Source organism: Melanerpes formicivorus, unplaced genomic scaffold, assembly GCF_026170545.1.
Source record: "Melanerpes formicivorus ecotype bairdi unplaced genomic scaffold, bMelFor1.0.p_v2 SCAF_11, whole genome shotgun sequence".
In the NCBI taxonomy this organism is placed as follows: Eukaryota; Metazoa; Chordata; class Aves; order Piciformes; family Picidae; genus Melanerpes; species Melanerpes formicivorus.
Window position 1 is genome coordinate 215,198 of NW_027142363.1, and position 25,518 is coordinate 240,715.

A 25,518-nucleotide genomic window follows, 5' to 3' on the forward strand; every position below is an offset into this window, starting at 1 on the left:
GCAAACCATCTTGGTATTGACCACAGGAGCTGCACTGCCCTTTGCCAGCTCTGTGGTTCTTCCCTGCTTGCAGGAGAGAGCTGTTCCCACTGCTGCAGGAACAAACCCCTGGCTGCCTAAAGCTAGGCACTGAGTCAGGCGGCTCCTCAGAGGTCAAAGAATGCAGTTCAGTGCAACTGTTCCTAACCAGGTGGCAGAGGCAGTAAGTGCTCCTGGCAGGGCTGTGGCTGAGCTGGATGCAGGTTACACTTCTGAGGTGTCTGAGGAAATGCAAAGGTTTTTCTGAAGCTGAGTTAATGCTTGTTTTGTCTGGAGGAACAAGCAAACACTTCGGAGCCTGCAGTCAGAGCAGAGCAGAGCAGCTGGCATTCTACAGTGGGCACAGGCTGCATTCAGGTGGATACCACACTGGCTTCCACGAATGAATCTTAATCACAGGTGTCCCTTTGGTAAGCACCAGCATGTTCCTCCCTCTATGGATTTAATGAGACTGCTTCAAACCCCTGTCAGCAGTTCTTGCTAGCAGTCATGGCTTTGTGGCTCCTCTTTGTTCTTCCTCAGTTTTCTTTTTCCTTGGTGACTGTTTTCTATCCAGGCTCTCATCCCCTGAAGAATTTGCCACTTCAGTTCTAGCAGTCAAGTGGGCATTTAATTCGATTTACTGTTGAGGGAGTGCCTGTTGATTTCCCCAGGAAGGAAGAGACAGACCTGAGCCTGGCATTGCTGTTCCAGCTACAAAGGCTGCCTGGTTGTGTATTGCCCGAGTCCTAAGGCAGCCGCATGTAGCTCTCTATTTGCACTGCTCTCAGCTCTTTACCGAGATGTTTCTGTGGGATAAATGCCTTTTGATTACTTAACAATAGGAAGCTGCTCCCTTGCAGCAGAGACATTGATCCCTTGTTTGTCACCTTCATAACTGAGAGCTGTGACTCCACCAATCTGTTGATTGCTTTCTCTGCTCCATACCCAGGAAATGTCACAAATTTGGGCATTATTTGTTTTATTTCTGCAAGATGAGCTCGCTTTGCTGCCTGCCTTTATTCACAAGCCAGACTTGAAGGGTTAATTGAGGGGGCACTGGAGTTGTCTGTGGGGAGTCTGTGCACACGCAGGGAGCCCTGGCACTTTGTGGGGGCAGAGGATCTTTACCTTTGACTAGAGATTTTTATCAGTGATCTGGCTGGGCTTGAAGGGAAAAAGAAGAAGACTTAGTCCAGTGGTTGTGAGTTGTTATTCAAGACAAATTTCTTGAGGAGAGAAGACAAGGCAAAGTGGGACCAAGGGAAAGAGTGATTGCCCATTGGAATGGGTTGCCCGGGGAGGTGGTGGAGTCGCCGTCATTGAAGGTGTTCAGAAGGAAACTTGATGGGGTGCTTGGTGCCATGGGTTAGCTGTTTGGGTGGGTTGGATTGGTTGATGGGTTGGACACGATGATCTTGAAGGTCTCTTCCAACCTGGTTTGGTTTATTCTAAAGGTTTATTCTAAAGTTTATTCTAAAGGTCTCTCTCTGAGACAGCTGGAGTGCAGACTGTGCCTTACTGGCTTGTCTGAGATCTGACCAAGCTGTGCCACTCCTGGCTGTCATGCTGAGCTGGGGTTAGCTGCCTGCAACACCATGGCAGAGCCTGGTTTTGTTGGCCATTAGTCCAGACACTTGGCCAAGCAGGCAGAGAGAGGCTGGAGAGTGAAGAAAGCCACAATTTTCTGTTCCCATATGGTGCTGAGCATGAGGCTGAGTTGATGGGAGTGGTGGAATCCTCTGACCAATTCTTGCCCAGTGTGTTTTTCAGGATCAGCGTAATGGGAAAAGTCAGCAGTTCCCTGGTGGATGCTAGGGTCCTAACTAATGATGAGCAGAGGAATTTGCATTCTTGTCCCTCTGTCTCTTTGGTAGTTTAGGTTCTCTCCAAATTCCATTTCCACAAGGCCCTGAAAAGGAGCAGACAGAAATAACTGCTCCCTTTATTATTTGGTCCACCTCTGTGCCCAGACTTTGCACACCCTGATGCCAATCTGCTCCTTCCTTGCTCCACTTTGCCCTTTCCTATGAAGCATGAATGCAGCCTTCTTGGGGAGGGTCAACAGGACCTCATTTTTCCAGACAATTCATCGTTTCCCATCTGTGCTGCCTTGTTAGCTGTCTCTGCAGTGGCCTGAGTTAGACTTGAGCTGCTGGCCTGGAGACATTTCCACTTCATTGTCACCTTGGTGAGAAGTGGCACAGCACACAGCCCACCACCTGCCTGCAGAGGTGGGCTGCTGACTCTTGTTGCCATGCCAGCTGGTTCTACTTCATGCCCAGCAGCAAGGCTCAGCCTGTCCCTGCATGATCAGTGCAGCACAAAGCCCAAGCTGTTCAGCAGGACCAGAGAGTTCAGGTGGTTGCACAGCCTCTTGAGGCTGGTGCTGCAGCAGAAGCAGAGCTCACATTGGGGTTGATTCACCAATACCAGCACAGGACAGCTGCTCAGCTGCAGGACCCATGGCCATGTTTTCCCCCAGCTTCTTGACGCAAGAGCCTACCTGGTTCTGCTGGTGACACATGGCTGAGAAGCTGTGAGAGAGTCACAGTGCTGAAAGAAAAAGAACTGGGAAAGGTTTCCTCTTTGCAGGGCTTCATGGACAGTGCAATCCTCCTTGGACTTGCTTTTCCAGGAGCTTCCCTGGGCTCGGTTATGCTGCAGCAGTGTTGCATAGAGCAGAGAGGTCTTTCATCTACATAATGGGGATGGCCAAATCACAAGTCAGGAGCATTTTGCAGGGGAAGCATTTGCCTTGTCACATTTCCTATGCTTAGGTTTATCATACTTGGGGCTTTGTGCAGTGAGCTCTCACTCTGAAAAAGTTCCCTCAATAGCTGTCCCTAAGGCATTTACAACCTGTCTGGATAATTATTACCATTCATGTTTTTGTGGGTGGGAGCCACTAAATCCCCTTCCTCCAGGCAACACCAGAGAGGAAGCTCTGCAATGTGAGGTAAAAAATGGAGCAACTATTTGAAGAAGAAAAGGGTAAGAAAATCTCATGCTTTCTGAACAGGGCAAGGTGAAACAAGCTCCAGACCTCCACTTGTGGAAGCACTGCAAGGGGAGTGGAGCCAGCCTGCCGCCAGGCTTCTTGTCAAACACCTTTAACAAAACCACTCATCACTATTGTTCCCTTTTAGACTTGACAGCTTGCCAATGCAGCTCTGAACCTGTGGCATTACTGCAGAACTTGCCCCCCTGCTCTGCAAGTGAAGCTGAGGGCAAGATGGTGAACGCTCAGGCAGCAACCTCTGTTGGACAGGCTCCTGTGGGGTCACTTGGTTACTCTGCTCTTTCTGCCCAGGGTTACAGCAAGGTGCTGACGGATGATTCACAGGCTGTATCTAACTAAAGCTGACATACACCAGAAAGAGAGAGACACCTGAAGCAGCCATCCCAAGGTCTGGTCTGGGTCAAAAACGGGAGGCTGGCATTTTCAGGGCACAGTTCATCTGAGTGTAGTACAGATCCCAACCTTCCTCTCAGAGGCGCTTATTTCTTATCATTAATTACAATCCCCCAGACATATATAGCATGTTTTGAGGCAGGTGATATTAGACCTTCTCCAAACCCAGTCAAGGCCTACAGTTTCCACAGTGGTGACTCTGGAGCACAGGCACAGCAGCTAAGGAAGCTGGAGCTGCAGTGTGGTTTGATGAGCCCTCAGTGGATGTCCTATGGTATCACAAATGGCTTGTTTTGGCAGACCCCAGCTACCATGAGTGTGTCACTCAGCAGTAGTAGCTGAAAATCAGATGAGAAAGGTTTCTTGTACACTGCAAAGGGAAAATAAGATCCTAGGAATGAGATGCACGCTGGAGCTTGCTGATCAGAGAGCTGCCTGTGCAGATAAGTGAGGAATGGCTGAGAAGCTCCTAGAAAAAGGCATTTCCTTGGCATGTGAGGCGCTGCAGTGGAGCTACAGCATCTGGGGAGCAAGTCACCTGGAAGGTGCAGATCAAATCCACATTGCTTCTGTGCTCACCTTGCTGAGGGGATGAAGCACCATGAAATACTCTGTGATGAGGTCTCTCACCCCTGCCTGTGCTTAGGGCATGGGGCAGAGAGACACTTCATGTTCTGCTGCTTAAGATTTGCACCTAGGGAGGGGAGAGTGTTCCTAGCCCCCAGACCAGGAGATCAGTCTGCAGTTTTGTATCTGTGACCATTTCCTAGCCAAAGGAAGGCACAGGCTAGAGTCAGCTAAAGCAGAGCCCCCAAGACCCTCTGAACCCCTGCCTTGTACATGCTTGAGAAACCAAAGTTTTAATGGAACTAAAGGAAAAAAAGAGGGTGTATCACCTTTGGAAGAGAGGGGAGGCAACCCGTGAAAAATTTAAGGATGTTGCTAGGTCTTGCAGGAAGAAAATTAGGGAGGCAAAAGCGCATTTGGAGCTTAGTCTGGCCTCTGCTGTGAAGAACAACAAAAAGTCCTTCTATAAATACATTAATAGCAAGAGGAAGGGCAGAGACAACCTCCACTCCTTGGTGGACATGGAGGGGAACGTTGTGATAAGGGATGAGGAAAAGGCAGAGATACTTAACACCTTCTTTGCCTCAATTTTTACTAGCAGGACAGAATGTCTTCCAGACAGCTGGCCTCCAGAGCTGGCAGAAGGAGCCAGGGAGCAGCATAGTTTTCCACTGTTCCAAAATGGGGTAGTTGGTGATCTGCTCAGCCGCCTGGATCCCCACAAGTCCATGGGACCAGATGGGATCCATCCTAGGGTGCTGAGGGAGCTGTCAGAGGAGCTGGCCAAGCTGCTCTCCATCATTTTTCAGCAGTCCTGGCTCACTGGCGAGGTCCCAGAGGACTGGAAGCTGGCCAGCGTGGTGCCCATCCATAAGAAGGGCTGGTTGGATGAGCCAGGGAATTACAGGCCTGTCAGCCTGACCTCAGTGCCAGGCAAGATCATGGAACAGGTCATCCTGAGTGCATTAACACAGCACTTAGAGGATGGCCAAGGGATCAGGCTCAGCCAACATGGATTTAGGAAGGGCAAGTCCTGCCTGACCAACCTGATCTCCTTCTATGATCAGGTGACCCGCCTGGTGGATGTGGGGAGGCCTGTGGATGTAGTTTACCTGGACCTCAGCAAGGCCTTTGACACCGTCCCCCATAACAAACTGCTGGCCAAGCTGTCAGCCCATGGCTTGGACAGCAGCACTCTGAGCTGGTTTAGGAACTGGCTGGATGGCCGAACCCAGAGAGTGGTGGCGAATGGTGTCACATCCAGCTGGCGGCCAGTGAGTAGTGGAGTCCCCCAGGGATCAGTGCTGGGCCCCATCCTCTTTAACATCTTTATTGATGATCTGGATGAGGGCATTGAGTCCATCATCAGTAAATTTGCTGATGACACCAAGCTGGGGACAGGAGTTGATCTGCTAGAGGGTAGAGAGGCTTTGCAGAGAGACCTCGACAGGCCGGACAGATGGGCAGAATCCAATGGCATGAGATTTAACGCATCCAAGTGCCGGGTTCTGCACATTGGCCACAACAACCCCATGCAGTGCTACAGACTGGGGTCAGAGTGGCTGGAGAGCAGCCAGGCAGAGAGGGACCTGGGGGTGCTGGTTGATGGTAGGATGAACATGAGCCTGCAGTGTGCCCAGGTGGCCAAGAGGGCCAATGGCATCCTGGCCTGCATTAAGAACAGTGTGGCCAGCAGGAGCAGGGAGGTCATTCTGCCCCTGTACACTGCACTGGTTAGGCCACACCTCGAGTACTGTGTCCAGTTCTGGGCCCCTCAGTTTAGGAAGGAGGTTGACTTGCTGGAATGAGTCCAGAGAAGGGCAACGAAGTTAGTGAGGGGCTTGGAACACAGCCCTGTGAGGAGAGACTGAGGGAGCTGGGGCTGCTTAGCCTGGAGAAGAGGAGGCTCAGGGGTGACCTTATTGCTCTCTACAACTACCTGAAGGGGGGTTGTAGACAGGCAGAGGTTGGTCTCTTCTCCCAGGCAGCCAGCACCAGAACAAGAGGACACAGTCTCAGGCTGTGCCAGGGGAAGTTCAGGCTGGAGGTCAGGAGGAAGTTTTACACGGAGAGAGTGATTGCCCATTGGAATGGACTGCCCAGGGAGGTGGTGGAGTCGCCGTCACTGGAAGTGTTCAGAAGGAGACTTGACAGGGTGCTTGGTTACATGGGTTAGTTGATTGGGTGGTGTTGGGTGATAGGTTGGACGTGATGATCTTGAAGGTCTCTTCCAACCTGGTTTATTCTATTCTATTCTATTCTAAGTGCAGGTCTGGAACCTGGGCACTCCCTTCAGGGCTCCTTTGGAAATGTGCACAGGATGAGGCCCTCCTAGTCTTGGTATAACAGATCCAGATCATTTTCCATGCATAGGGGTGGCTAGAAAATAGGTCTGGCTTCAGAGGGTGGCATGGGTTTGGGGGTTGGGTGCCATCACTCTGTACATGCTGGGGGTACACAGATAAGAGTTCCATGGAGTGATCTGAAAACCAAGGGGGCAACTTCACCCACGGCAGGACCTCTCCATCTTTCTGTGCTTTCTGTTTCCTCATGTGAAGCTGTTCCACACTATGTCAGTGGCTGAACAATAAACCAAGCTAGCCACCTGCCAAGAGTATTGGGATCCTCTGAGTCCAGGCCAGCAGGCTGCAGTTAAAATAACCCAGCTGGCTCAGCACATGTGTGGATGCCATTCATGGCAGCACTGTGCAAGAAGCAGCAAGGCTAACTCAGGGCTTCCTTTGGTAATTTGTCCTCCCTGCTATAAGCTCACTAGGACAGGATTGGCACAGTCAGAAGTGCTGATTCTGATGGCTTTAGCTCCCTGCATTGTGCTATCTCTGGCAGCACAGCACAGCTGTTTGTGCATGTCTAACACATCTCCTAAAGGCATTTGTAAAGGAAAAGAAGCTGCCCCTTCAGGAGAGGTGACAGAAAATCTAAGCTCAGCTGAATTTTGCACAGATTGCTGTGAGCTGATTCCTGCTGCGGCTAGTTCTGTGGCACAGGGTGTCTGGAGCACTGTTGGGGGCTCACAGCTGCTCAGCAGAGACATAACTTGTACAGTGTTCAAGGTGTGGGACACCTGCTGGGTGTCTAATTGAAGAGCACAGATCCACAGTGCCACTGCAGCCTGCCCAATCCTTCTCCTCCTCCTCAGCTTGTGCATGTCAGCTCGTTTGGCTTGTCTGGATTCAGTGGCATGGTGGTGCCATCTGAGGTGACCCTGGGTACCTGAGACCTCTCTAGAGAACTGTTTGGGCTGGTGCTGGAGCCTTGTGCTTTGCTGGATCAGCAAGTGGAGGCTAGGTACCTGATATAGAACAGAATGGAATAGAAATAGAAATAGAAATAGAAATAGCAATAGCAATAGAAATAGAAATAGAAATAGAAATAGAAATAGAAATAGAAATAGAAATAGAAATAGAAATAGAAATAAAAGAAATAGAAATAGAAATAGAAATAGAAATAGAAATAGAAATAGAAATAGAAATAGAAATAGAAATAGAAATAGAAATAGAAATAGAAATAGAAATAGAAATAGAAATAGAAATAGAAATAGAAATAGAATTAACCAGGTTGGAAAAGACCTTTGAGATCTTCGAGTCCAACCTATCATCCAACACCATCTGATTAACTAAACCATGGCACCAAGTGCCTCATTCAGGCTCTTCCTAAACATCTCCAGTGATGGTGACTCCACCACCTCCCTGGGCAGCACATCCCAATGGCCAATCTCTCTTGCTGGGAAGAATTCCTTCCTCACCTCCAGCCTAAACCTCCCCATGCGCAGCTTCAGACTGTGATGAGGCAGTGTGTGATGCTTTCCTGTAGGCATTGGTGTCTGTGCTTCGGCAGCGACTCTGAGCTCTTTACAGACATGCAGCTGAAGATGCACTGCTTGGTTATTACCAATATCCTGGAGAAGATCTCTAGAACAGCCCAAATGCATCGCATCCTAGCAATGCTTGGTTTTCTTCATTCCTTGGTTTCACAGACTCAAAGAATGGTTTGGGTTGGAAGGGACCTCAAAGATCCTTTAGTTTCAATGTCCCTGACATGGACAGGAACAGCTTCTACTAAAGCTACATTGCTCAACCCCCACCCAGCCTGGCCCTGCACATGTTTAGGAAGGAGGCATACACACCTTCTCTGGGCAACTTGTTCCAGTGTCTCACCATGCTCGCAGTAATTAATTTCTTCCTCATATCCAGTCTAAATCTCTCCTCTTTTAGCTTGAAATGGAAAGATTTGTATCAAAGTAACCACAAATATTTATATCGCAATAGCTTAGGCAGCTGGTTCCCATGTCTATTGTAGGCAGTAAAAGTCAGATGATTTTAATTCCACCTTGGATGTAGCAGCTGATAAACAAGAGGCAAACTGCTGTTGCCTAATCATAAGATCTCTGCTTAATAAGTGCAAGACTGCAAAGAAAGGCAAAGCCCAAATGCAGGACAATGTACCTTTGATGTGCACAGTGTGGAGCTCGTTCATTTGCTCCTGCCTAGCCCACTGTGGCTGATGCGATAAACCCCTGTGACGTTGTAGTGCTGTAATAGATCTGATCTGATAGTGGAGCAGTCAGTTCACACCAGAAGAGGCTCTGCTAGAACAGAGGCAGGTGGTGTTTGGGTATTTGTAGTAAATAATATCTGTGAAGATTGTTTTTTCTTACAGAGTTGTTGGATAAAGGCAGAGCAGCTGGGCTCAAACATTTAGTAAAGTCATAGCAAGCCATGGGCTAGAGCACCCTGAGTTTACTTCCAGTCATCCATAGCTAATCACCATGGTAATTGGCTCCCCAAAGATGGAAGAGGTGATAACTCCACACTTTCCAACAGGTATTGCACCCCAGCCGGTATCTGTATCCTATCTGCTGAGCTGTGGTTGTGATTGTCAGGGCTCTTCTGCTTTGTTAAACCAATGCTGATTCTTTTCCTGAAGGTCCACACCTTGCACTCTGTTGCCACCACTCCATTCAGAGCTGGATGGTTGGTTTGCTATAGGGCCGGTAACCAAATGAGCCCAGGGGACTTCCACCCCAGGGACAGCTGTGTCTGCCACCGTGCAGAAATGTGCTTCTTGTTTCACGTCATCCTCTTCAGCTTCTGAGGCAGCTTGAAATGTAACATGCTGTGCCCTGTCTCTCCCCAGGTCTCCTACGTGAAAGCTATTGACATCTGGATGGCTGTGTGCCTTCTCTTTGTCTTTGCTGCGCTGCTGGAATACGCAGCAGTCAACTTCGTGTCGCGGCAGCACAAGGAGTTCCTGAGGCTGCGGAGGAGGCAGCGGAGACAGAACAAGGTACAGCTCTCTTTGGTGGGGTGTCTGAGTCTTCCCTGGCAGCCTGCTGCTGTGCAGCTGCAGCACCTTTCTTGCAGGAGCCTCATTCTAAGGTTTCCTTTAGAGTGATTCACTCCTGCATAGAGAGCTGAGAAGTGGTCAACAATATATATCCATAGATGAATCACTGATTTTGCTCTCTGCTGGCAGTGGCTGAGGCAGCTCTGCCTTTACAAATCCTGTGCTGCCATGTGGCACCCACCAGCAGGGGAGGAACTCTTGGAAGCACTGGCACAGAGAGGACCAGTATGGTGTCAGCCCTATTTGCTGGCATCAGCACATGCCTGCCTTTTCTTGTGCTGCCCTAACTGGTGCTGCTAAAACAGGAGATGCCGTAGAGCAGCCATGGCTCTGCCTGGCAGTTCTGCCCTGGCTGTCCAAGCACCAGCAGCTGGTGTCCTGCCCAGCTAAAGCCAGGAGAGCTGCATTTTGAAAAAGAGAAGGATTAGGAGGATTTCCTCTCTGGATTGTTCACAGCCTCTTGCTGATACCAGCTTCAGTCTTTGAAGAAGTGGCCTGTCCGCAAGTATCATTATCACCCCCCCTGGTACCAGGCACTGACCTCTAGGAGAGGCTTGCTTTAAACATGGAGATTTGCCTAGAAATGTGTTTAGGAAGCAGAGGTCATGAGGTTTGTGGTGATAGGTTGGACTTGATGATCTCTGAGGTCTCTTCCAACCTTAGTGATACTGTGATACTGTAACAAGAGGACACAGTCTCAGGCTGTGCCAGGGGATGTTTAGGCTGGAGGTTAGGAAGAAGTTCTATACAGAGAGAGTTATTGTCCATTGGAATGGGCTGCCTGGGGAGGTGATGGAGTCACCATCACTGGAAGTGTTCAGGAGGAGACTTGATGGGGTGCTTGGTGCTATGGTTTAGTTGATTAGGTGGTGTTGGATGATAGGTTGGACACGATGATCTTGAAGGTCTCTTCCAACCTGGTCTGGTCTGGTCTGGTCTGGTCTATTCTATTCTATTCTATTCTATTCTATTCTATTCTATTCTATTCTATTCTATTCCATTCTCTGCTGCTGTTTTACATGGCAGCCCTCTCTAACCAGGCACTCTTCTCTCTGTTGTATGCTGCCTCTGTGCTGCCTGCCTGGCGCCCTGGGGACGGGCACAGGCTGTGCCCCCGGGCAGTGGGAGCGTGGAGCCGGTGCGGCGCCTGAATGGTTTGCGGAGCACAGCGCCCTTGGCGTACGGCACTGGGAACCAGAGTGGCCACCCCAGCCTGAGGGTAATGCTGCAGTGAGAGAGGGAAGCAGGAGAGGCCTTTGATGCAGTGGTGGCATAAAGCAGCACGCGTTGCTTTGATGGCATCGCCAGCAGCCTCTGGTGCTCTGTCTGCTGACTCTCCTCATGAGCACACAGCCCTGTCCCCAGCATGAGCAGCAGTGTCATCTTGTACATTCCTGTCACCTATCCCCGTGCCTTTGCCCCTGGCTGGCCTGTGCCTCCTCCATTCCAAACCTCCCAAGGAAAGTGCATGGTCCTGTACAGACACAGGGTGGATGGGGGACAGAGCACAGGGCAATGCCTCGAGGCAGTGAATCCCCCGTTGTGCCACCTTTCAGGTGAGTGCATCCCAGCACCATGTGGTATGCACAATGCAATGCATTTCCCCTGGTCTGCTACTGATTCCTGAGCCATCAACCTGCAGTGTCCCACTCGTGGTTCCCTGAGCCCTGCTTAGTGGAGTATGAATAGCTGTGAATGGAAAAATGTATTTCATTGGTTTGCTTTTATTTGCTTGGAGAAGAGCCAAGGGGCTGAAATCTTTTACATGGTGTAATGTATAGCAGATCAGAAGCAATGTGATAGCAGCTGATAAATCCAGATTATGGGTGAGTTGTGGAGGCAATAAAATCAGCGATGGAGAGAGGAATTAGCTCCCTGTGCTCGGTGCTGGTGGCTGAGAAATGAAATGCATTCACTTAAAGATTTAAAACTTTCAGGATCTGATTTCCCAGAACCAAAACATTGCCTGAGCAGCCTCTGAGCTGTAAGGGGCCCCTGGCTTTCAGCAAGCTCTGTAGGTCCATGAGACTGCACAGGTGATTTTGGTGAACTCTGTGCACTGTAAGGGGAGCTGGCAGCTTCCAAAAGCAAAGCAAACCTTCACAGTTCATGTTACACAGCAAAGCTAAGACAGAGGTTTGTAGTGCAAGGAATTGTTCACTTGCAGAGCTATCAGATCAAGCAGCAGAAGAGAACCTTCATTGCAGGATACTTTCTGCTGTGGGGAAAAAAAATCCTACTTACACACGTGCAAAACTGAACATTAAACACAGCACTCAGTGCCTCTAGGGGATGTGACCAGGCATCCTGCAGGGCCACTGGGCAGCTGAAGCCATAGCACTACAAAACTAGCCTAAGCAAGTACTCAGAGCTGTGTCTGGTCAGTCCCAAAGGCTGGTAACCTAGCCAAGGTCTGGGTGAGGCCTGGTTATTCTCTCTAGGGCAGGCCTGCAGGACCCTCTCCTGCAATTGGATGCTGCACACACAGCCAGGGCAGCCTGCAGCTGGGGCCATGCTGTTGCAGGACTTGTGCTGCAAACCCCTAAGAGGTGGAGCTGCACTAGTCCTGATTTCCCCTGGACAATTCCCACCACAGAAGTGCATCAGAAGAGAAATAGGAAGTCAGAGGTTTCTGGAGCAGTGTTACCATAGCTGCAGCTCGGTGCCGTTCTGCTTAAGGGAAGGATGCTTATGTGCAGGGAATAGAGCAGCATAGCCTGTGGTGCCATGAGAAACCTCACGAGCAAGGATCTGGACTTGATGAGGTATTGCTTACTGAATCAAGAGGTTATTGTGAATGGTAATCTAAAGTCATAGCCAAGAGGTGACAGTATAAAAGAGGGGGGATTGAATATTTATACTGCATCATTCCTTGCTAATCTGGGGAGAGAAACAATAGGCACTAAACCACACCTGAGCAGGATGCCTGCCTTTAGCAGCTAGATACACAGACCAAGGAAAATCCTGCTCTCAGCTCTGAGAGCCTTGATCCCTGACACTTCTTTCATTTTGCTCCTGCTGGCTTTTGTTCTTCTTAGTGCTGCAGCCTTCATTGCATGGAAGCACAAAGGCACTTTCAGAGACCGACAGATCTCTAAAGCCAAAGATTGGATCACGGGCTCACAGGAGGTTAGGGATTGGAAGGGACCTCTGGAGATCTTACATTCCAACTCCGCTGTCAGAGCAGGACCTTGGAATCCAGCACAGGTCACACAAGAAAATATCCAGACAGGGCTGGAAAGGATCCAGTGGAGAGGCCACAACATCTCTGGGCAGCCTGTTCCAGGGCTCTGTGACCCTCACAGTGATAAAGTTCCTCCTCATGTTGAGGTAGAACCTCCAGTGCTGGAGTTTCTATCCACCGCCCCTTGTCCTATTCCAGGGTGCAACTGAGCACGGTCCCTATCTCTTCCTTCTTCACCCCCAGGCCTCAGCTATTGTAGGAATTGATCAGATCCCCTCTCAGTATTCTCCACTCCAGACTAAACAGCCCCAGGGCTCTCTTAAGGCACATGCTCCAGTCCCTTCAGTATCCTTGTAGCCCTCTGTTGGAATCTCTCCAGTAGATCCCTGTCCCTCTTGGACTGGGGAACCCTGAGCTGGATGCAATATTCCAGGTCGGGTCTCACCAGGGCAGAGCAGAGGGCAACCTCCCTGGATCTGTTGGACACTCTTAGTGGACACACTGGTGGCCTGCTTGGTGTATATCATGGTGCTACTTTGTGCATAAAGGGAGTACGGTCTGCAGGAGCCACGAGTTGGTGGTGCTGAGGAGGCAGCAGTTTCCTTGTATTCAAATCTGAATTTGCAGAGTGTCAGATCACCTGGAAGAAAATGACTTATGCTGAAAACATGATGTGTAACAGTCAAAAAAATCAAACAAGAGTTGCTTGTTGTTCAGGATGATGAGTTTCCAGGGAAGCAGAACTGTTTACATAGCTTCAATCATCCCTCACTGAAAACAGTGATTATCAGCTGTCAAAATGAGTCACAGCACACTGCTGTGCATAGCATCATCTCAAAGATGGCTTTGTATGTGACATCTGTGATGGGTGCCACTGAGACCAGGGACAGGGGATCAGGTCGGGACAGTTGGTGTTAAAAGCAGTACCAAGAACAAGGGCTCAGTTTGGGACAGGTAGTGTTAAAGGCAATACTTTATAGCTTGAACAAAAACCTGTGCAGCTGGTGTCTGTGACAGAACTGACTGCCCTGTGCAGGGAACACAGAGCAATACAGATGGCACTGCTGCAGCCAGCAGGGTTTCCATGCATGCAGATGGGCAGAGGAAGGCAGTGCTGCTCTGGAATGAAGGAGCTGGAACTGAGACTGGCTGCAGCAGCAGGGGACAGCTCCATGCAGCTGCTGGTTGAGTGGCTCTGGGAAGGGCTGATGTCTGGATGGAGCTGCTGCTGGTGAGGTGGGGACCCCAAGTGCCCAGAGCCACTGCAGCTTTCCAAACGCTGCAGCATTTGCACCTGTCCACAGGAGCAGAGGCACTCTGAATCACGCTGACTTCCAAAGGCCCTCTCTGCCAGTTCAGTCATATGAAACCCCTCTCTCAGAACCCCACGTGCTTTCCCGAGTTGGTAGAAACTTGCCCATCTAAAACAAATCAGTGCCTTCAGCCTGGATGTGTTTGGAACCCCTTGGTCCTGCTGTCCCTGGGGGAGGTGCTTGCCCTCCAGCATCCCCGAGTGTCGTGCTGGGCGTTATGTAAGGTGCCGCATCCTGTGCACAATGAAACGCTCAAGGAAAGCCCTTTGTGCTCAGCTATTTTTGGTGCTCACAACTTCCATTGTGAAAAACTGGAATCTGAGGCTGAATGGCTTTCACTCACTCCCTGCCTCCCTCCCATCTTGCTTCCTTAAGGGATTAAAGAGCAGCTTGTGCCATAGATAAACACCCTCGAGCTACTGCGGTTCACTCTGTTTCTCCAGGGCAACTGCATTAGCACTTTAATGTAACTGTGGGGGAAAACCCAATAGAAGAGAAATGCACCACAATGATCATTTAGCTTGAGGTTATAGCCCCACACAGGAGTGCAGAGGAGCAGTGAAGCACAATACATCTGAACACGTTGCCTTCCCACTTCATCTGAATGTCCTCCTCTGTCTTTTTTGTGAGCATGAAGAGACTGGGAAGGGCCCCAGCTGACATCAGTCCAAGTGTTGTGTATTAAATGGACTTGCCACAGTAAGCTTAAATATTTAAACTGAAGTATCACCAGAAAAATTCTTTCCATAAATCCTTAGTCCTGCTCTGGCCACAAGTCCAAAGGGAGCCAGCAGTCCCCAGAGAAAGAGTGGCAGCTGGAACAGAAGCAGCTCAGCTTCTTTTATCCAAGCAATGGATCAAACAATTCTGGTTAGAGCAGTCTGTTCAGGTGGACAGACTAAGCTTACTGAAGAGCAGATTTTCCAGTTAAAAGAAACAGTGGAAGAGAGAAGTTGGTTTGCATTAATGATGTCTAGAAATGTGATTAAAAGTGCAACAGAAGCTTTGCCCTCCCTTATTGGAGGAGGGAAGGTAAAATCCTCAAAACAAGTACCTGTGCTTCATGTGTTTAGCAGCCTGAAACACAATAGGATGATGGACTACATGGAGTAGGTTTGTCACCTCAAACCAAGAAGCAGAAGACAGAAAGGATACTTAGTCTGCAAGAGAGGGAATGCTGAAACCCAGAAATTTGTGCATGCTGATCACTCTGTAACCAAAGGCAGAGCAATGTATGGGAGATGCAATACCATCTCCTGAGAGAGGCCTCCAAAGCCAAAGCTGGTTAAGCAAGATGAGAGAGAGCATGTGCATAAGCTGAAGTGACAGAATCCAGGTACCAGGACAGAGGCAAAGCCAAGAGAACAAAATCAGAAGAGCCAATTACAATTTCTGAGGGGAATAAACAAAAAAGTAATTAAAGCAAAACACCCAAACAGTAGCAATAACAAAGGCACAAACACTGAGGACAGGGGAAAATGGCTTGTCTAGAGGTGGTGGAAAGCAGAGAAATGGGAAATAATGGGGAGTTGGTAGGGCAGAATGTTGTTGAAGCTGGTTGCAGAATGAAGTATCTTTATACCCACTGAAAGGATCAGAGCAGGGCAGCCCAGAGTGCTCTGTGGGGGCAGGAGGCACACTCAGGCTGTAGAGCCCAGGCATGGCACCAAGCACCAGCTAGGACAGGAGCTGGCTTGTGTTGGGCAGATTGCAAACACTTCAGCAAATTACCCCTTAGTGTTCCACAAGATATACACAGGCTGTGAGCACTGTAAGGTGTGCCAGAGCAGTAATGTGTCGATGTTTCAGTGCTGAGGTGACAGAGTGGCTGTGTGCTGCACCCCGAGACACAGGCAGGGCTGCAGAAGGAGCACTCGACAAAGCTGCTGCTGTTTGCTCCGCAGCACTGGTTTGCCTTAGAGACTTAGTCCTCTCTTGTACCTGCTTGGTGTGCAGGGGCTGGAAGGATCAGCTCTGAACCAACAAGCCTTGGGCACTGAAGTTTGCTCTGCAGTTGAGTGAGTTTGTCCTGCTGGCTACTTGTGAACAGCAGCAGCACCACACCAGCAGCGAGCTCTGGTTTGGCAGAGCATGAAAGCAGCTCTCTAGCTGGATGCTGCTTTGCTATTCTACCTGGGAAAGAGTGCAACCTGAAAGCAGGGCAGGAGAAGCCAGAAAGACACAGGAAACAATGGTCCTCGTTTGGGTTCTTCAAGCAACAAGAAATAGATATTCAAGAGCTGTCTGCCACAGCCACAAGCTTTTGTTTTCACTGTCTGGCCGTGTTCTGCCACACTTCATTTCGTGTGTGTGCGGGAAAGCCAGTGCAAAACTTGTCAAATGTGTGCTTTGTGAAAAAGCATAGAGAAAGTGGACTTCAGGAGGAGTTTGTTTAACCTCAGCTGCCCCTACCCAAGACCCTAGAAAGAGAGTGAAAAGCTCCAGATTTAGGCATAAGCTGCACAAGGGCCAAGGAAACAACTTTGCCCCGAATTGGGCTGCTTTGTTCTTTACCTACAGGTAGCCTGCCCAGCGTCTTGCCCTGCTCAGAGGCAGCAGCCAATGTAGCCCTGCTCTCAGGGTTTCTCACTGCAGTGCTGGACAGGTTCTCTTTGCAGTGAGGGAGGGTCAGGTCCTCTTTGCAGCGAGGGATGAAGGCACCTGGGAGAGCAGTTTCTGACTCCACATTGCCAGTGTTATGATCATGACACTTCCTACCAGCTCTGAGCTCTGTCTCAAGCTTGATTTTCAACTGCAGAGTATTTCAACCTGAGTAAACAGAAATTAGTGTTTCTGCAGGAGAATGAAAGGGCTGAGCAGCTCCAGCCAGGCACAGTGCAGGCTGAGCACGGCAGCTCAGCTCCGTGGCCTGGCAGCTGTGTGTGCCCTGCAGATCTGCAGCGCATGGGACACAGTGGTGCGACATTACCTGGCACAGCGGTGAGATGGGCAAGTGCTCAGCAGCAGCAGCAGCCGTGGAGTGCATGCTTACAGCTGACCCAATTAATCCTGCTCTCCATAGGGAACAGAAGCTGCTGTTAGCATGTAATTAATTGAGAAACATTCTGTAATGATGTTGTCCAAATGACATTGTGCAAAACCAAACTGCCTCTGCTGGGCTGCGGGAGCCTCAGCTGTCCCCAGGGCACAGCGGCGTCAGGGCCTCCAGTAACACCCAGCTCTGGGGCTGCTCTCACACAGCGCTGCTGAAGCCATTTCTTCCTCCGTCTGTTTTCTTTCCAGAGGGTGGATAATGTTGTTTAGTCATTCCTGTCCAAGCCAACAGCCATGGCTTGTGGCAAGCTGGTCAGGCAGAGTCTGATTCAATGACCAGACGTGTTTGTAGCACGTGAGCCACTGCAGGTGCCAGCTGCTGTTCCCTGTGACATGGGTGTCTGTGCTTGCTTGAGCAGTTACACAGGTAAGAGTAGAAACACATGTAGCACACTGAAGGCTTCAGCACAGTCCAGCTTCCTCTTGCCATTTCAGATCCCTCAGATGGTGCTGGAGGAGCTCGCTGGTGGTCCTGAGCTCATGTGAGCAAGGAAGTAAAAACAATGGGGGAAAAGAAGGTTACTTGCTGCCATGAACAAACACATCACAAGTCATGAAGCACTAGGTCAGTGCTGCCCTCTCACATCTCCACCTGCGCATCAGCTTTAGCTCCTGAAGCCAAGCCACTGATCCACTTGCCGCTGCAGAGCTTCCTCTGAATGGTTCTGAGCACTGCTGCTATGTTCCTTGGCTTGGAGATGTCCCAGGCTGTCTGTCCTGAGCTAGGGGGGAGTCTCTTCTGTGCTTTTGGCTGCTGCCTTGGCCTTTCATTACCCTGCCCTTGCTGCTACCCGTGCTGGCTCTTCACAGGGTGCAGGCAGAAACTGCACTTCTCCTCGGGATCAAACAGGAGTCTGAAGAAAGAGCAATAAAAAGTCCAAAGAGGGAAGGTTTTTGCAGGCACAGAGAACGTTCCCTGGTTGTAAATAACTCTTTTTGTGTCGAGCTGGCACCAAGGATGTTTTCCCCCAAATGCTGACAAGGCTTTGAAGATGCTCCAGAGCTCCTCTTCTATTGCTCCTAGGTACTGGGGATGCCTGCTTGCTGCCTGCCTCTTGTTTGCTCTTTGATATTTGTTCACTCTCGCTTGTGACTACTATTGTGGTATTCTCTTGTAACAATGCTTTATTTGAATTGTGCTTTTTGATGCACAGAGACTGATTTTGTCTCCCTCCTTTGTGCTGTTGCTGCTCTGCCCTTTGGCAAGTCATCTCGTGGGCGTTTGCATGGCTGGGGTTGAATGTCAAGGCTGATACCGTGGCAGGAGATGGTTTTGTCATCATGCTCTGTGTGTGACCCTCCTCTTCCCTGTGTGATTCCTGGTGGTGAGGCTACCAGACAGTCTTGTTGCATGTGGCATCCCAGGCAGCGTTCTCCAAGCCTCACTTCTCTGTCACTGCTGTGCATTCCTTGCTGCCCAGCCTGACCTCCTGAATCCCACAAGCCTTCACCTCCTTCAGCCATGGAACAAGAATCCAGTGCCCCTGCAGGGAGGTTTTATTCTTGCTAGGGGAGAAGGAAGGTGTTTGAGGGAGAGCACCAGACCTTACCCCTGGAATGAGCTGGGGGCTGCCTTAGCCCGGGGCAGGTGCCTGCTATCTCAAAGTGCTGCAGGGATAATCAGCATGCTGTGGTGGGATATGAAAAATGAAATCTGACCTTTCTTCTCCCACAAGGCCTCCCCCCTTGCCTTCCTTATCCAAGTGAAGATGTCTTAGGAAGTGGCACCGAAGTCATGTGAAGCTGGGGATCTTCTCTGACGGCAGCTTGCGAAGCTTTGCAGCAAAGAGGCTTAGACCGTAGCCTCTTTGCATGTTTAAAGCATCACAACACACAGAAAGCTCTCTGGCCTGATGGCTGCTGATTCCTGCTCAGCACTTCAGGCTGTGAACACAGGATGGCAAGGAACAGGACCAGGAGAGCCCTTGAGAGCCAGCTAGAGACCTGGCACCGGCAGCACTCTGGGCTGTTTACAGCTGCTGACAGTATTAATCTGTGCCCTCAAACAGTCCTTTCTGTGATGTGCCCAGCCTGTCAGGAATGAGGGAAAGGAAGACCTGTGAGGGGTTGTTCCTCTGGGAGACCCTGAGATGAATGATATCTCTTTGTGGATGTGCTGACCTGCAGCTGAGTGTTCCTGATTTATGCCCTGCAATTCTCCTTGACTTGCTCGCCCTCCTGGCACAGAGGTCAGTGAAGAGGTCTCTGAAGAGTTATTTACCATTCTGGAAGGGAGCAGTGGTAGGCCCTTTGTGTCCTCAGGCTCTTTGATGCTCCTCCTGTCTGCAGCAGCACATCTCCCAGCTGCAGATGTGCTGCTCAAACAGAGCTGCACAGGTTTGTATGTGGTAACTGATGCCAGCCTCCTGCTGAGCTGGCTGTGCTCCCATCCTTTCTTAGCACTGAGAGCTGCCCTCCACTCCACAGCCCTTTCTAGAGCTTACTCCTAATTTTAACCTGGGGCTGGACTGAAGAAACCATTTTTTGACACGAGCCTGTGTCAAAAAATGTGAGGAGCCTGGATTAATGCAGTACTTATTTTGACAGTGATGTAAAGCCCATGGATGCATGATGCAGTCTAAAGACAACCTGCCTGAGCAACTAGCTCGGCAATCAGGTGTTTGGGAGCCAGCAGCAGAGGAGCAGAGCTGTGGATTAAGAGGCACAGCGATGTCCTCTCCATAAGAGGAAAGCAGGCAGGGTTGAGCTGCAGTCAGAGTTGTGTGTTTGCTGCAAGGACTCAGGTGGGTGGCTGAAATGCCAGCTGTGGTTTGACAAGCAAGCACCTCACAAACTGGCAGCACAGTGACTTCCATTTGGGGCCCTGCAGGAGGATAGCCCTCGGAGGGGAGCACATGGGGAGGGAGTGTTAGGTTTGTGTGTGAGGAGCTGACAAGGCAGACAAACACAGCCATCTATCATCTGCCACAGCACACAGATCACATCAGTTCTAACCTTTGAAACAGGAGGAAAACTGAACACAGCTTCATTTCCTAATGATCTAAGTGAGAGCTGTCTCTCTTTTTTCCCCTCCAAGGTTATATATAGCTGTTAGAGAGGGCCCTGCTGAGCAGAAAATGGAGCATATGATCAAGGGCAGTCCAGTGAGTCAATTTAGTGACTAATGCTGCAAATGATCATGTCAGATAGACAGCAGCAGTCTGGGCAGTCCTGAGTTTGTTCCTTTGCTGTGGATTGGGATGAAGATGTGATTGGAACTGTCACACCTTGGTGGGTGAGCCAGGTGCTCTTCATCACCCCAAACAAATTGTCCCATCCTTTGCACTGATGTTTCCTGCAGGAGCTATCCCAAGCTGAATCCATCTGTTTGCAGTGCCAGATACATTCAGTGTGCCCTCTCCAGAGCTGTCCCCTCAGGTGAGGGTGCAGTGGGTTTGTGCTTTGAAATATCTGCTCCCTTCAGACCCAGAGAAGGGAGCACTCAGTCCCCCAGCCTTCAGCATGCTACCAGGCAGAAATACTGCAAAAGAGCTCCAGGACCCTCAGGAAACCACCCAGCCATGGAGCTCATATGACCTATGGGACGTGGGACAGGCAAGGAGCAGCGTCAGGACTCTACACTCTAGGAAGGCAGACTCCCAGCTCCTTAGGGAATTAATCAGCAGGACCCCTGGGAAAGTATCCTCAGGGACAGAGCAGCAGAGCAGAGCCGGCAGATCTTTAAGGACCATCTTTAAGGAGGTACAGAGGCCTTTTTGTCTGGACAATGTCTGACACACTCCAACAGCCAAGGTGCTCCAAAGGGGCAGCAACTTAATTTCAGACCGGGGTCTGGAGTGCAGGTAGCTGGTAAACACTTGGTGTAGCCCAGTCAGGCTTGAGAGCCCTGCAAAAACAGCCTGGCAAACCCAGGCTGAGCTGTTGGCCAGACCCGGGACTAGGTGACAGGCAAAGAAAGGATGATTCGTGTGATGGAAGACAAGGAAGGAAAACCACCCCCAAAGCATTATTTATTTGAAGTCTGGTACTGAGAATAGCTAAGTGGAAGAGCAAAGCATTGAGCTGGCAGCTGGGCTGTCTCCTGGGGAGCTGCAGCCATGCACAACACACATGAAATTTGCATGGGAACACTTTAAGACTATTCAGGTATTCTGGGTTATTTTTAGCTGCAGAAGTTAAATTATTAATATAATTTGCAATATTTAATTTGTTTTGTGCAGTATTTGCATAAATTAAATGCATTAATGTCTGAGAAAGATCTGGTGATATCCATCTGCAGTTGGTGGGGTTTGCTCTGGGTGCTTGCTGTAGGAAATAGCTTGGAGGAGAGGACCCCCCTGACAGAGAGCAAAAGAAGCTTCTTCCTTCCCCTCCTTTCCAGCAGGAGGTGGGAGACAGCCAGTGCTCAGCAAGGGGCACAGATGCAACAGGTCCCAGGGCTTCATTCCCAGCCCTGGCACAGGAGGTGTCTGCTGTCTCAGGCCTGCTGCAGGGTGGGCTGCAGGGTGGCCCAAACACTGGAGGAGCTAAGGGAATCAGAACCTGAGCCTGCAAAAATCAGGAGCAGTAACATTTTCTAGAGGGGGATCCGCACCAGTCGAGCAGTGACTGCCCCTCGTGGGCCCTGCAGGCACAGGTGCAGCGTTTCCCTTTCTGTTATTTTCTAATCTTGGGTGGCAAATGAGGCACTCTGAGGTGCCACACTCAGGGCACGAGGGTGCTCCACAAAGTCATCTGCCATGGCCACAGCTGAGCCAGAAGCCAGTCAGGCATTTCCCAAGGATGCAACAAAAACTCTTCTCCCACTTGGAAAGAAGTGCCAGAGAACCTGATGAGACAAGCCCCAGGCAGATGGGTGCTCAGCTAGCCCCATCCATGACCAGGAGGCTGAGAGGTGGGTGCCCCTGTGCCACACAGCCAGGGACACCTTGCACCTTTATCCTGGGACAGGACCTGCTGGGCAGTCTTAGCCTTGCAGCGGATCTCAGGGCAGCAGAGTGCTCAGGTCTAAGGCTGGGGCTTAAACACTGCTGTGAGGAGGTACAGGGAGAGTCTCTTCTGCCCCATCTCATCTCTCCTGGGGCAGGTGTTCTGCAGAGGTGAGAGAAAGTGGGAAGGGTGAGATACGTTTGGCGTGTTTGAGGGTCTCAGATCCTAGCAAACAGAGTCTTGCTTTGCCTTATGTCACAACACTTGGAGCTAACTGAAATCCCCTAACTTTTTTTCCCCCTCTTCTTCTCTTTTCTTCTAATTAACAGAGGAAAAAGGGACAGGAGAGAGGTTGGGGGTAAGCGAGGTGGAATCCCCCTCCCAAGGAGGGTTCCTGTGTTGTTTCCCTCTTGCAAGATACTGTAAATCCTGCATATTCTGTACGTGTTCCTTGCCTTCCATTAGTGCTTGTGGAACACAGCTCCCTTCGCTGCCCCGACCGTGCTCTGCCAAGCTGTTGTTGGCGTCGCTGGGTTAAACCATCACGCTACAACAATCTCTTCGCTCAGGAAGGAAGCTTTGGGAAGTGCAGGTTCCATCTAGAGCTCTCTCAATGCTTTTGCTCCACTCCATGTTTAAATTATGTTCCTCTTTCAGTTGGATAATGCTCAGTTGCTGCATGCAGAGGGTGCAGCCACAGCAACTGCCACTTCATTACTGCATTAACAGCAGCTCATTGCTGTTCTCACAGAGTGAGTGAGCAAATCGCTCATGCTTCAGAGCTTCCTCTGCTCTTTGGTGGAGACAGAAATACTATCACATACAGCTTCCTGAAACAAACCCAAATGAGTCTGTTGGAAGCCCTTTCCAGAGGCAGCAGTGACCAATGTCTCTTCCATGAACTAGGATGTGGTTGCTATTTATAATCCAATGTCTGCTATGCACGGACTTTGTAAGGCTTTGGGGGGGCAAGTGAGAGGAAAATCAGAAACACCAGTGTGAAGAGAGGCAGGAAAGGAGTGAATACCTCCCTGCCAGGCAGAATGGGGCTCCTGGTGGAGAAGCATTGTGCAGTAGACCTGGGAAGAGACGACTTCTCTTTCAGGGGAACATCTCAGTGAACATTCAGGAAAAACAATATTTAGAACAAATATTTAGAACAAATATTTAGAACAAATAGAGCCATAGTTTGGGCAGGATTGAGGTGAGAAAGTGACAAGTCTGAATTAAGGACTGGGAATGGTATCTGATGGAGGCAAGCTTAGTCCCAGAGCTCTTCCAGGTGGAAGAAACCAAAGAATTTTGTTACTGACCTAATTATTGCCCAATGTAACCAAAACTTTCTCCATCTTCCCTTTGACCTCCACCTAAGAAACCAGGAGACAGAGGCTTGCTGTGTAAGAGCCATTTCTTTCTGCATTAGCAAGATTCAGCCTCAAGCAGAACCAAGTGAAGAGAAAAAGAGGACACCCAGAGTACTAAAAGCTAGAGAAGGGCAGGACACTGCAACACTGGCTCCAGGTCCCAGCACATTAGCAGGAGGTGGAAGACCTGAGGTGAGGGCCTGGTGCTCAGGGACATGATTTAATGCTGACCCTTCAGTGCTGAGCCAAGGGGTGGGCTGGATGAGCCTGGAGGTCCCTTCCAGCCAGATCCATTCTGTGATTCCATAGGACATGCCCTGTGCAGTGAGGAGTCCCCTGTCCTAGGGCCTTCTCTGCAGCAGTGGCCACGAGTGGGTGTTCAAAAGCTCCGAGACAACCCCCCTGCTGCCTTCTGGGAGCAAGCAGCTGAGGGTGCACTTGCACATGGCTCTGTGAATCTCTGCCATCTGTGGCACTGTCTGCAGCGTTCTCACACAGCAAGATGTCACTCCCCTAAAGAAATTCTCCTTTCCCCTTCATGGTGTTGTTATGGTCTAGCCTTTCCTGCACCAAAAAACCCAAACTACCACAAAGCTCCCCCAAAACATAACCTACCCCTGTGCCCAGAATATATCAGCTTGGAAGAGACCTCAAAGACCAGCCAGCACTGGAGGCTCACCACTGACCCCTCCTTTCACTTAGTAGTTTTGATCCCAGTTTAATGATCTCTGACGTCCTCCCCCAAGCTCAGCTTTTTCTGAGATGAACACATCTCATCTACTTCGCTTCTCATTGTAGTGGTGAGAGAAGGTTCAGTTCTCCCTCCCCCACAAAGAAACCACAGCTAACTCAGTCAGAGGAGCAAAGGGTAAAAGCTGTATTTGCAAGCAGGATGAAATGCAGTAGACATATACACAATATACAGTATATACAATGTATACAGAAATACACAGCAAAAGAGTAATACAAAACAAAACTCCCTCCTCCAGCCAGAGGAGGGCTCCCCCCCTGCACCCCATCTCTCCCCCTACCTCCCTTTTTTCCCAAAAGGGCTTAGAGAGAGAGAAAGGTAATGATTAAGGAGGAAATTCTTGTTAGGCTCAAAAGCACATGCAGGGATTAGTTTTCTTCTCTCAAGGTCAACAGGTCCCACCGCTGTTGCTCAGAAGCAGACAGGCTGAAAGGACAGAACAGACTGGAACAGAGACAGACTCAGACTGAACTCAAAGTTGGATTCTACCAATCTACCAATGAAATTCGTCTAGACCTATCTTTGTTTTCAAAGCATTCAGCCAGAGCGTTCCAGCACTGTCCCTTTCTTAAAGGCACAGCCTCAAATGGTCACACTCATGCAGGAAAAGTTCTTCATCGCCCCTGCTGCTCCTTTCTGAATTGCATCTGGTTCTGCTGTCTCTTTACCAGGAGTGCTCCTCGTGCTCTAAGCCTGGTCCCACTGTGAGTGATAAGGTGGCAGAGTGACATTTTCTGTCTCATTCACCAGCTGCCTGCTGCTGAGCAGGAGACTAATGCTGTTGGAATCATCTACATGGTAATTCCCCAGGCTCCCACCTGAGAAAGAACTAATTCTGAAGCCATTACTGTCTGTGTGTAATTAGGGTTATCTTTTGCAAAGTGCTTTACCTTGTACTTATCAAGCCTGGGTTTAATTTACTACCATTTTGTTACCTGCTCACTCAGGGGTTAGAAATCCTTCTGGCAAGCCTGGCTTAGGCTTGTCCCTGTGAATCACCCCTTTCACCTGCCTGTCTTCCCCCAGCTGTTTTATAAACCTCTCCCTCGCTACTGATTCTCCCCCAGATTCGTGGGGATTCCCCCAGCCACTCCTTCAGTTATGGAGCAGATCTCTGACTCCTGACCTTCAGTGCTGCCTTTTAAACAGTTCATCTATGAAAGGACCTTCCCTCTCATCAGCTCTTCATGGAGCTTTGTCAGAGCCTTCAGTGGGGAGCTAAAGGGGATTTGCAAGTCCAGATGTGCTTCTCAGCTGATCCACCTTCACCCACATGTTCAGTGACCCCTGGGAATTGAAACCATGGGAGCACAACTGTCTTGGCAGAGCTCCGCCGTGGCTTGCTCTGGGTGGTGCTGCCCTGGCAGGGGGGATGGACTGGATGAGCTTTCAAGGTCCCTTTCAGCCCCTAACATCCTGTGATTTGGTGAATGAGGAGTGCTGAGGGATGGGAGCTGTCCCCACATCATGAAGATAGTTCAGTCTCCAGCTCTGTTTTGGAGTCTCCTTCCTGTCCATCCCATTGTTACATGGAAGTCTGAACTTGCCATGGATTTCTGACTGTGCTTACCAAAGCTGACATGAGTGTCTTGTGT

The 25,518-nt window shown here is 49.9% G+C and overlaps 1 protein-coding gene across 8 annotated transcripts in view; it reads left to right on the forward strand.

The window, feature by feature from the left end:
- The window catches only part of GLRA2 (glycine receptor alpha 2), a 93,982-nt gene that overhangs the window by 61,155 nt on the left and 7,309 nt on the right, over positions 1-25,518 (forward strand). For 6 of the 8 annotated variants that reach the window (XM_068144395.1, XM_068144401.1, XM_068144397.1 and 3 more), the window contains 2 exons: positions 9,158-9,307; positions 10,473-10,586. In XM_068144395.1, coding sequence (XP_068000496.1) covers positions 9,158-9,307; positions 10,473-10,586 — 264 coding nt within the window. The remainder of the gene's footprint in view (positions 1-9,157; positions 9,308-10,472; positions 10,587-25,518) is intronic. The other 2 variants (XM_068144399.1, XM_068144400.1) reach the window with 1 other exon arrangement.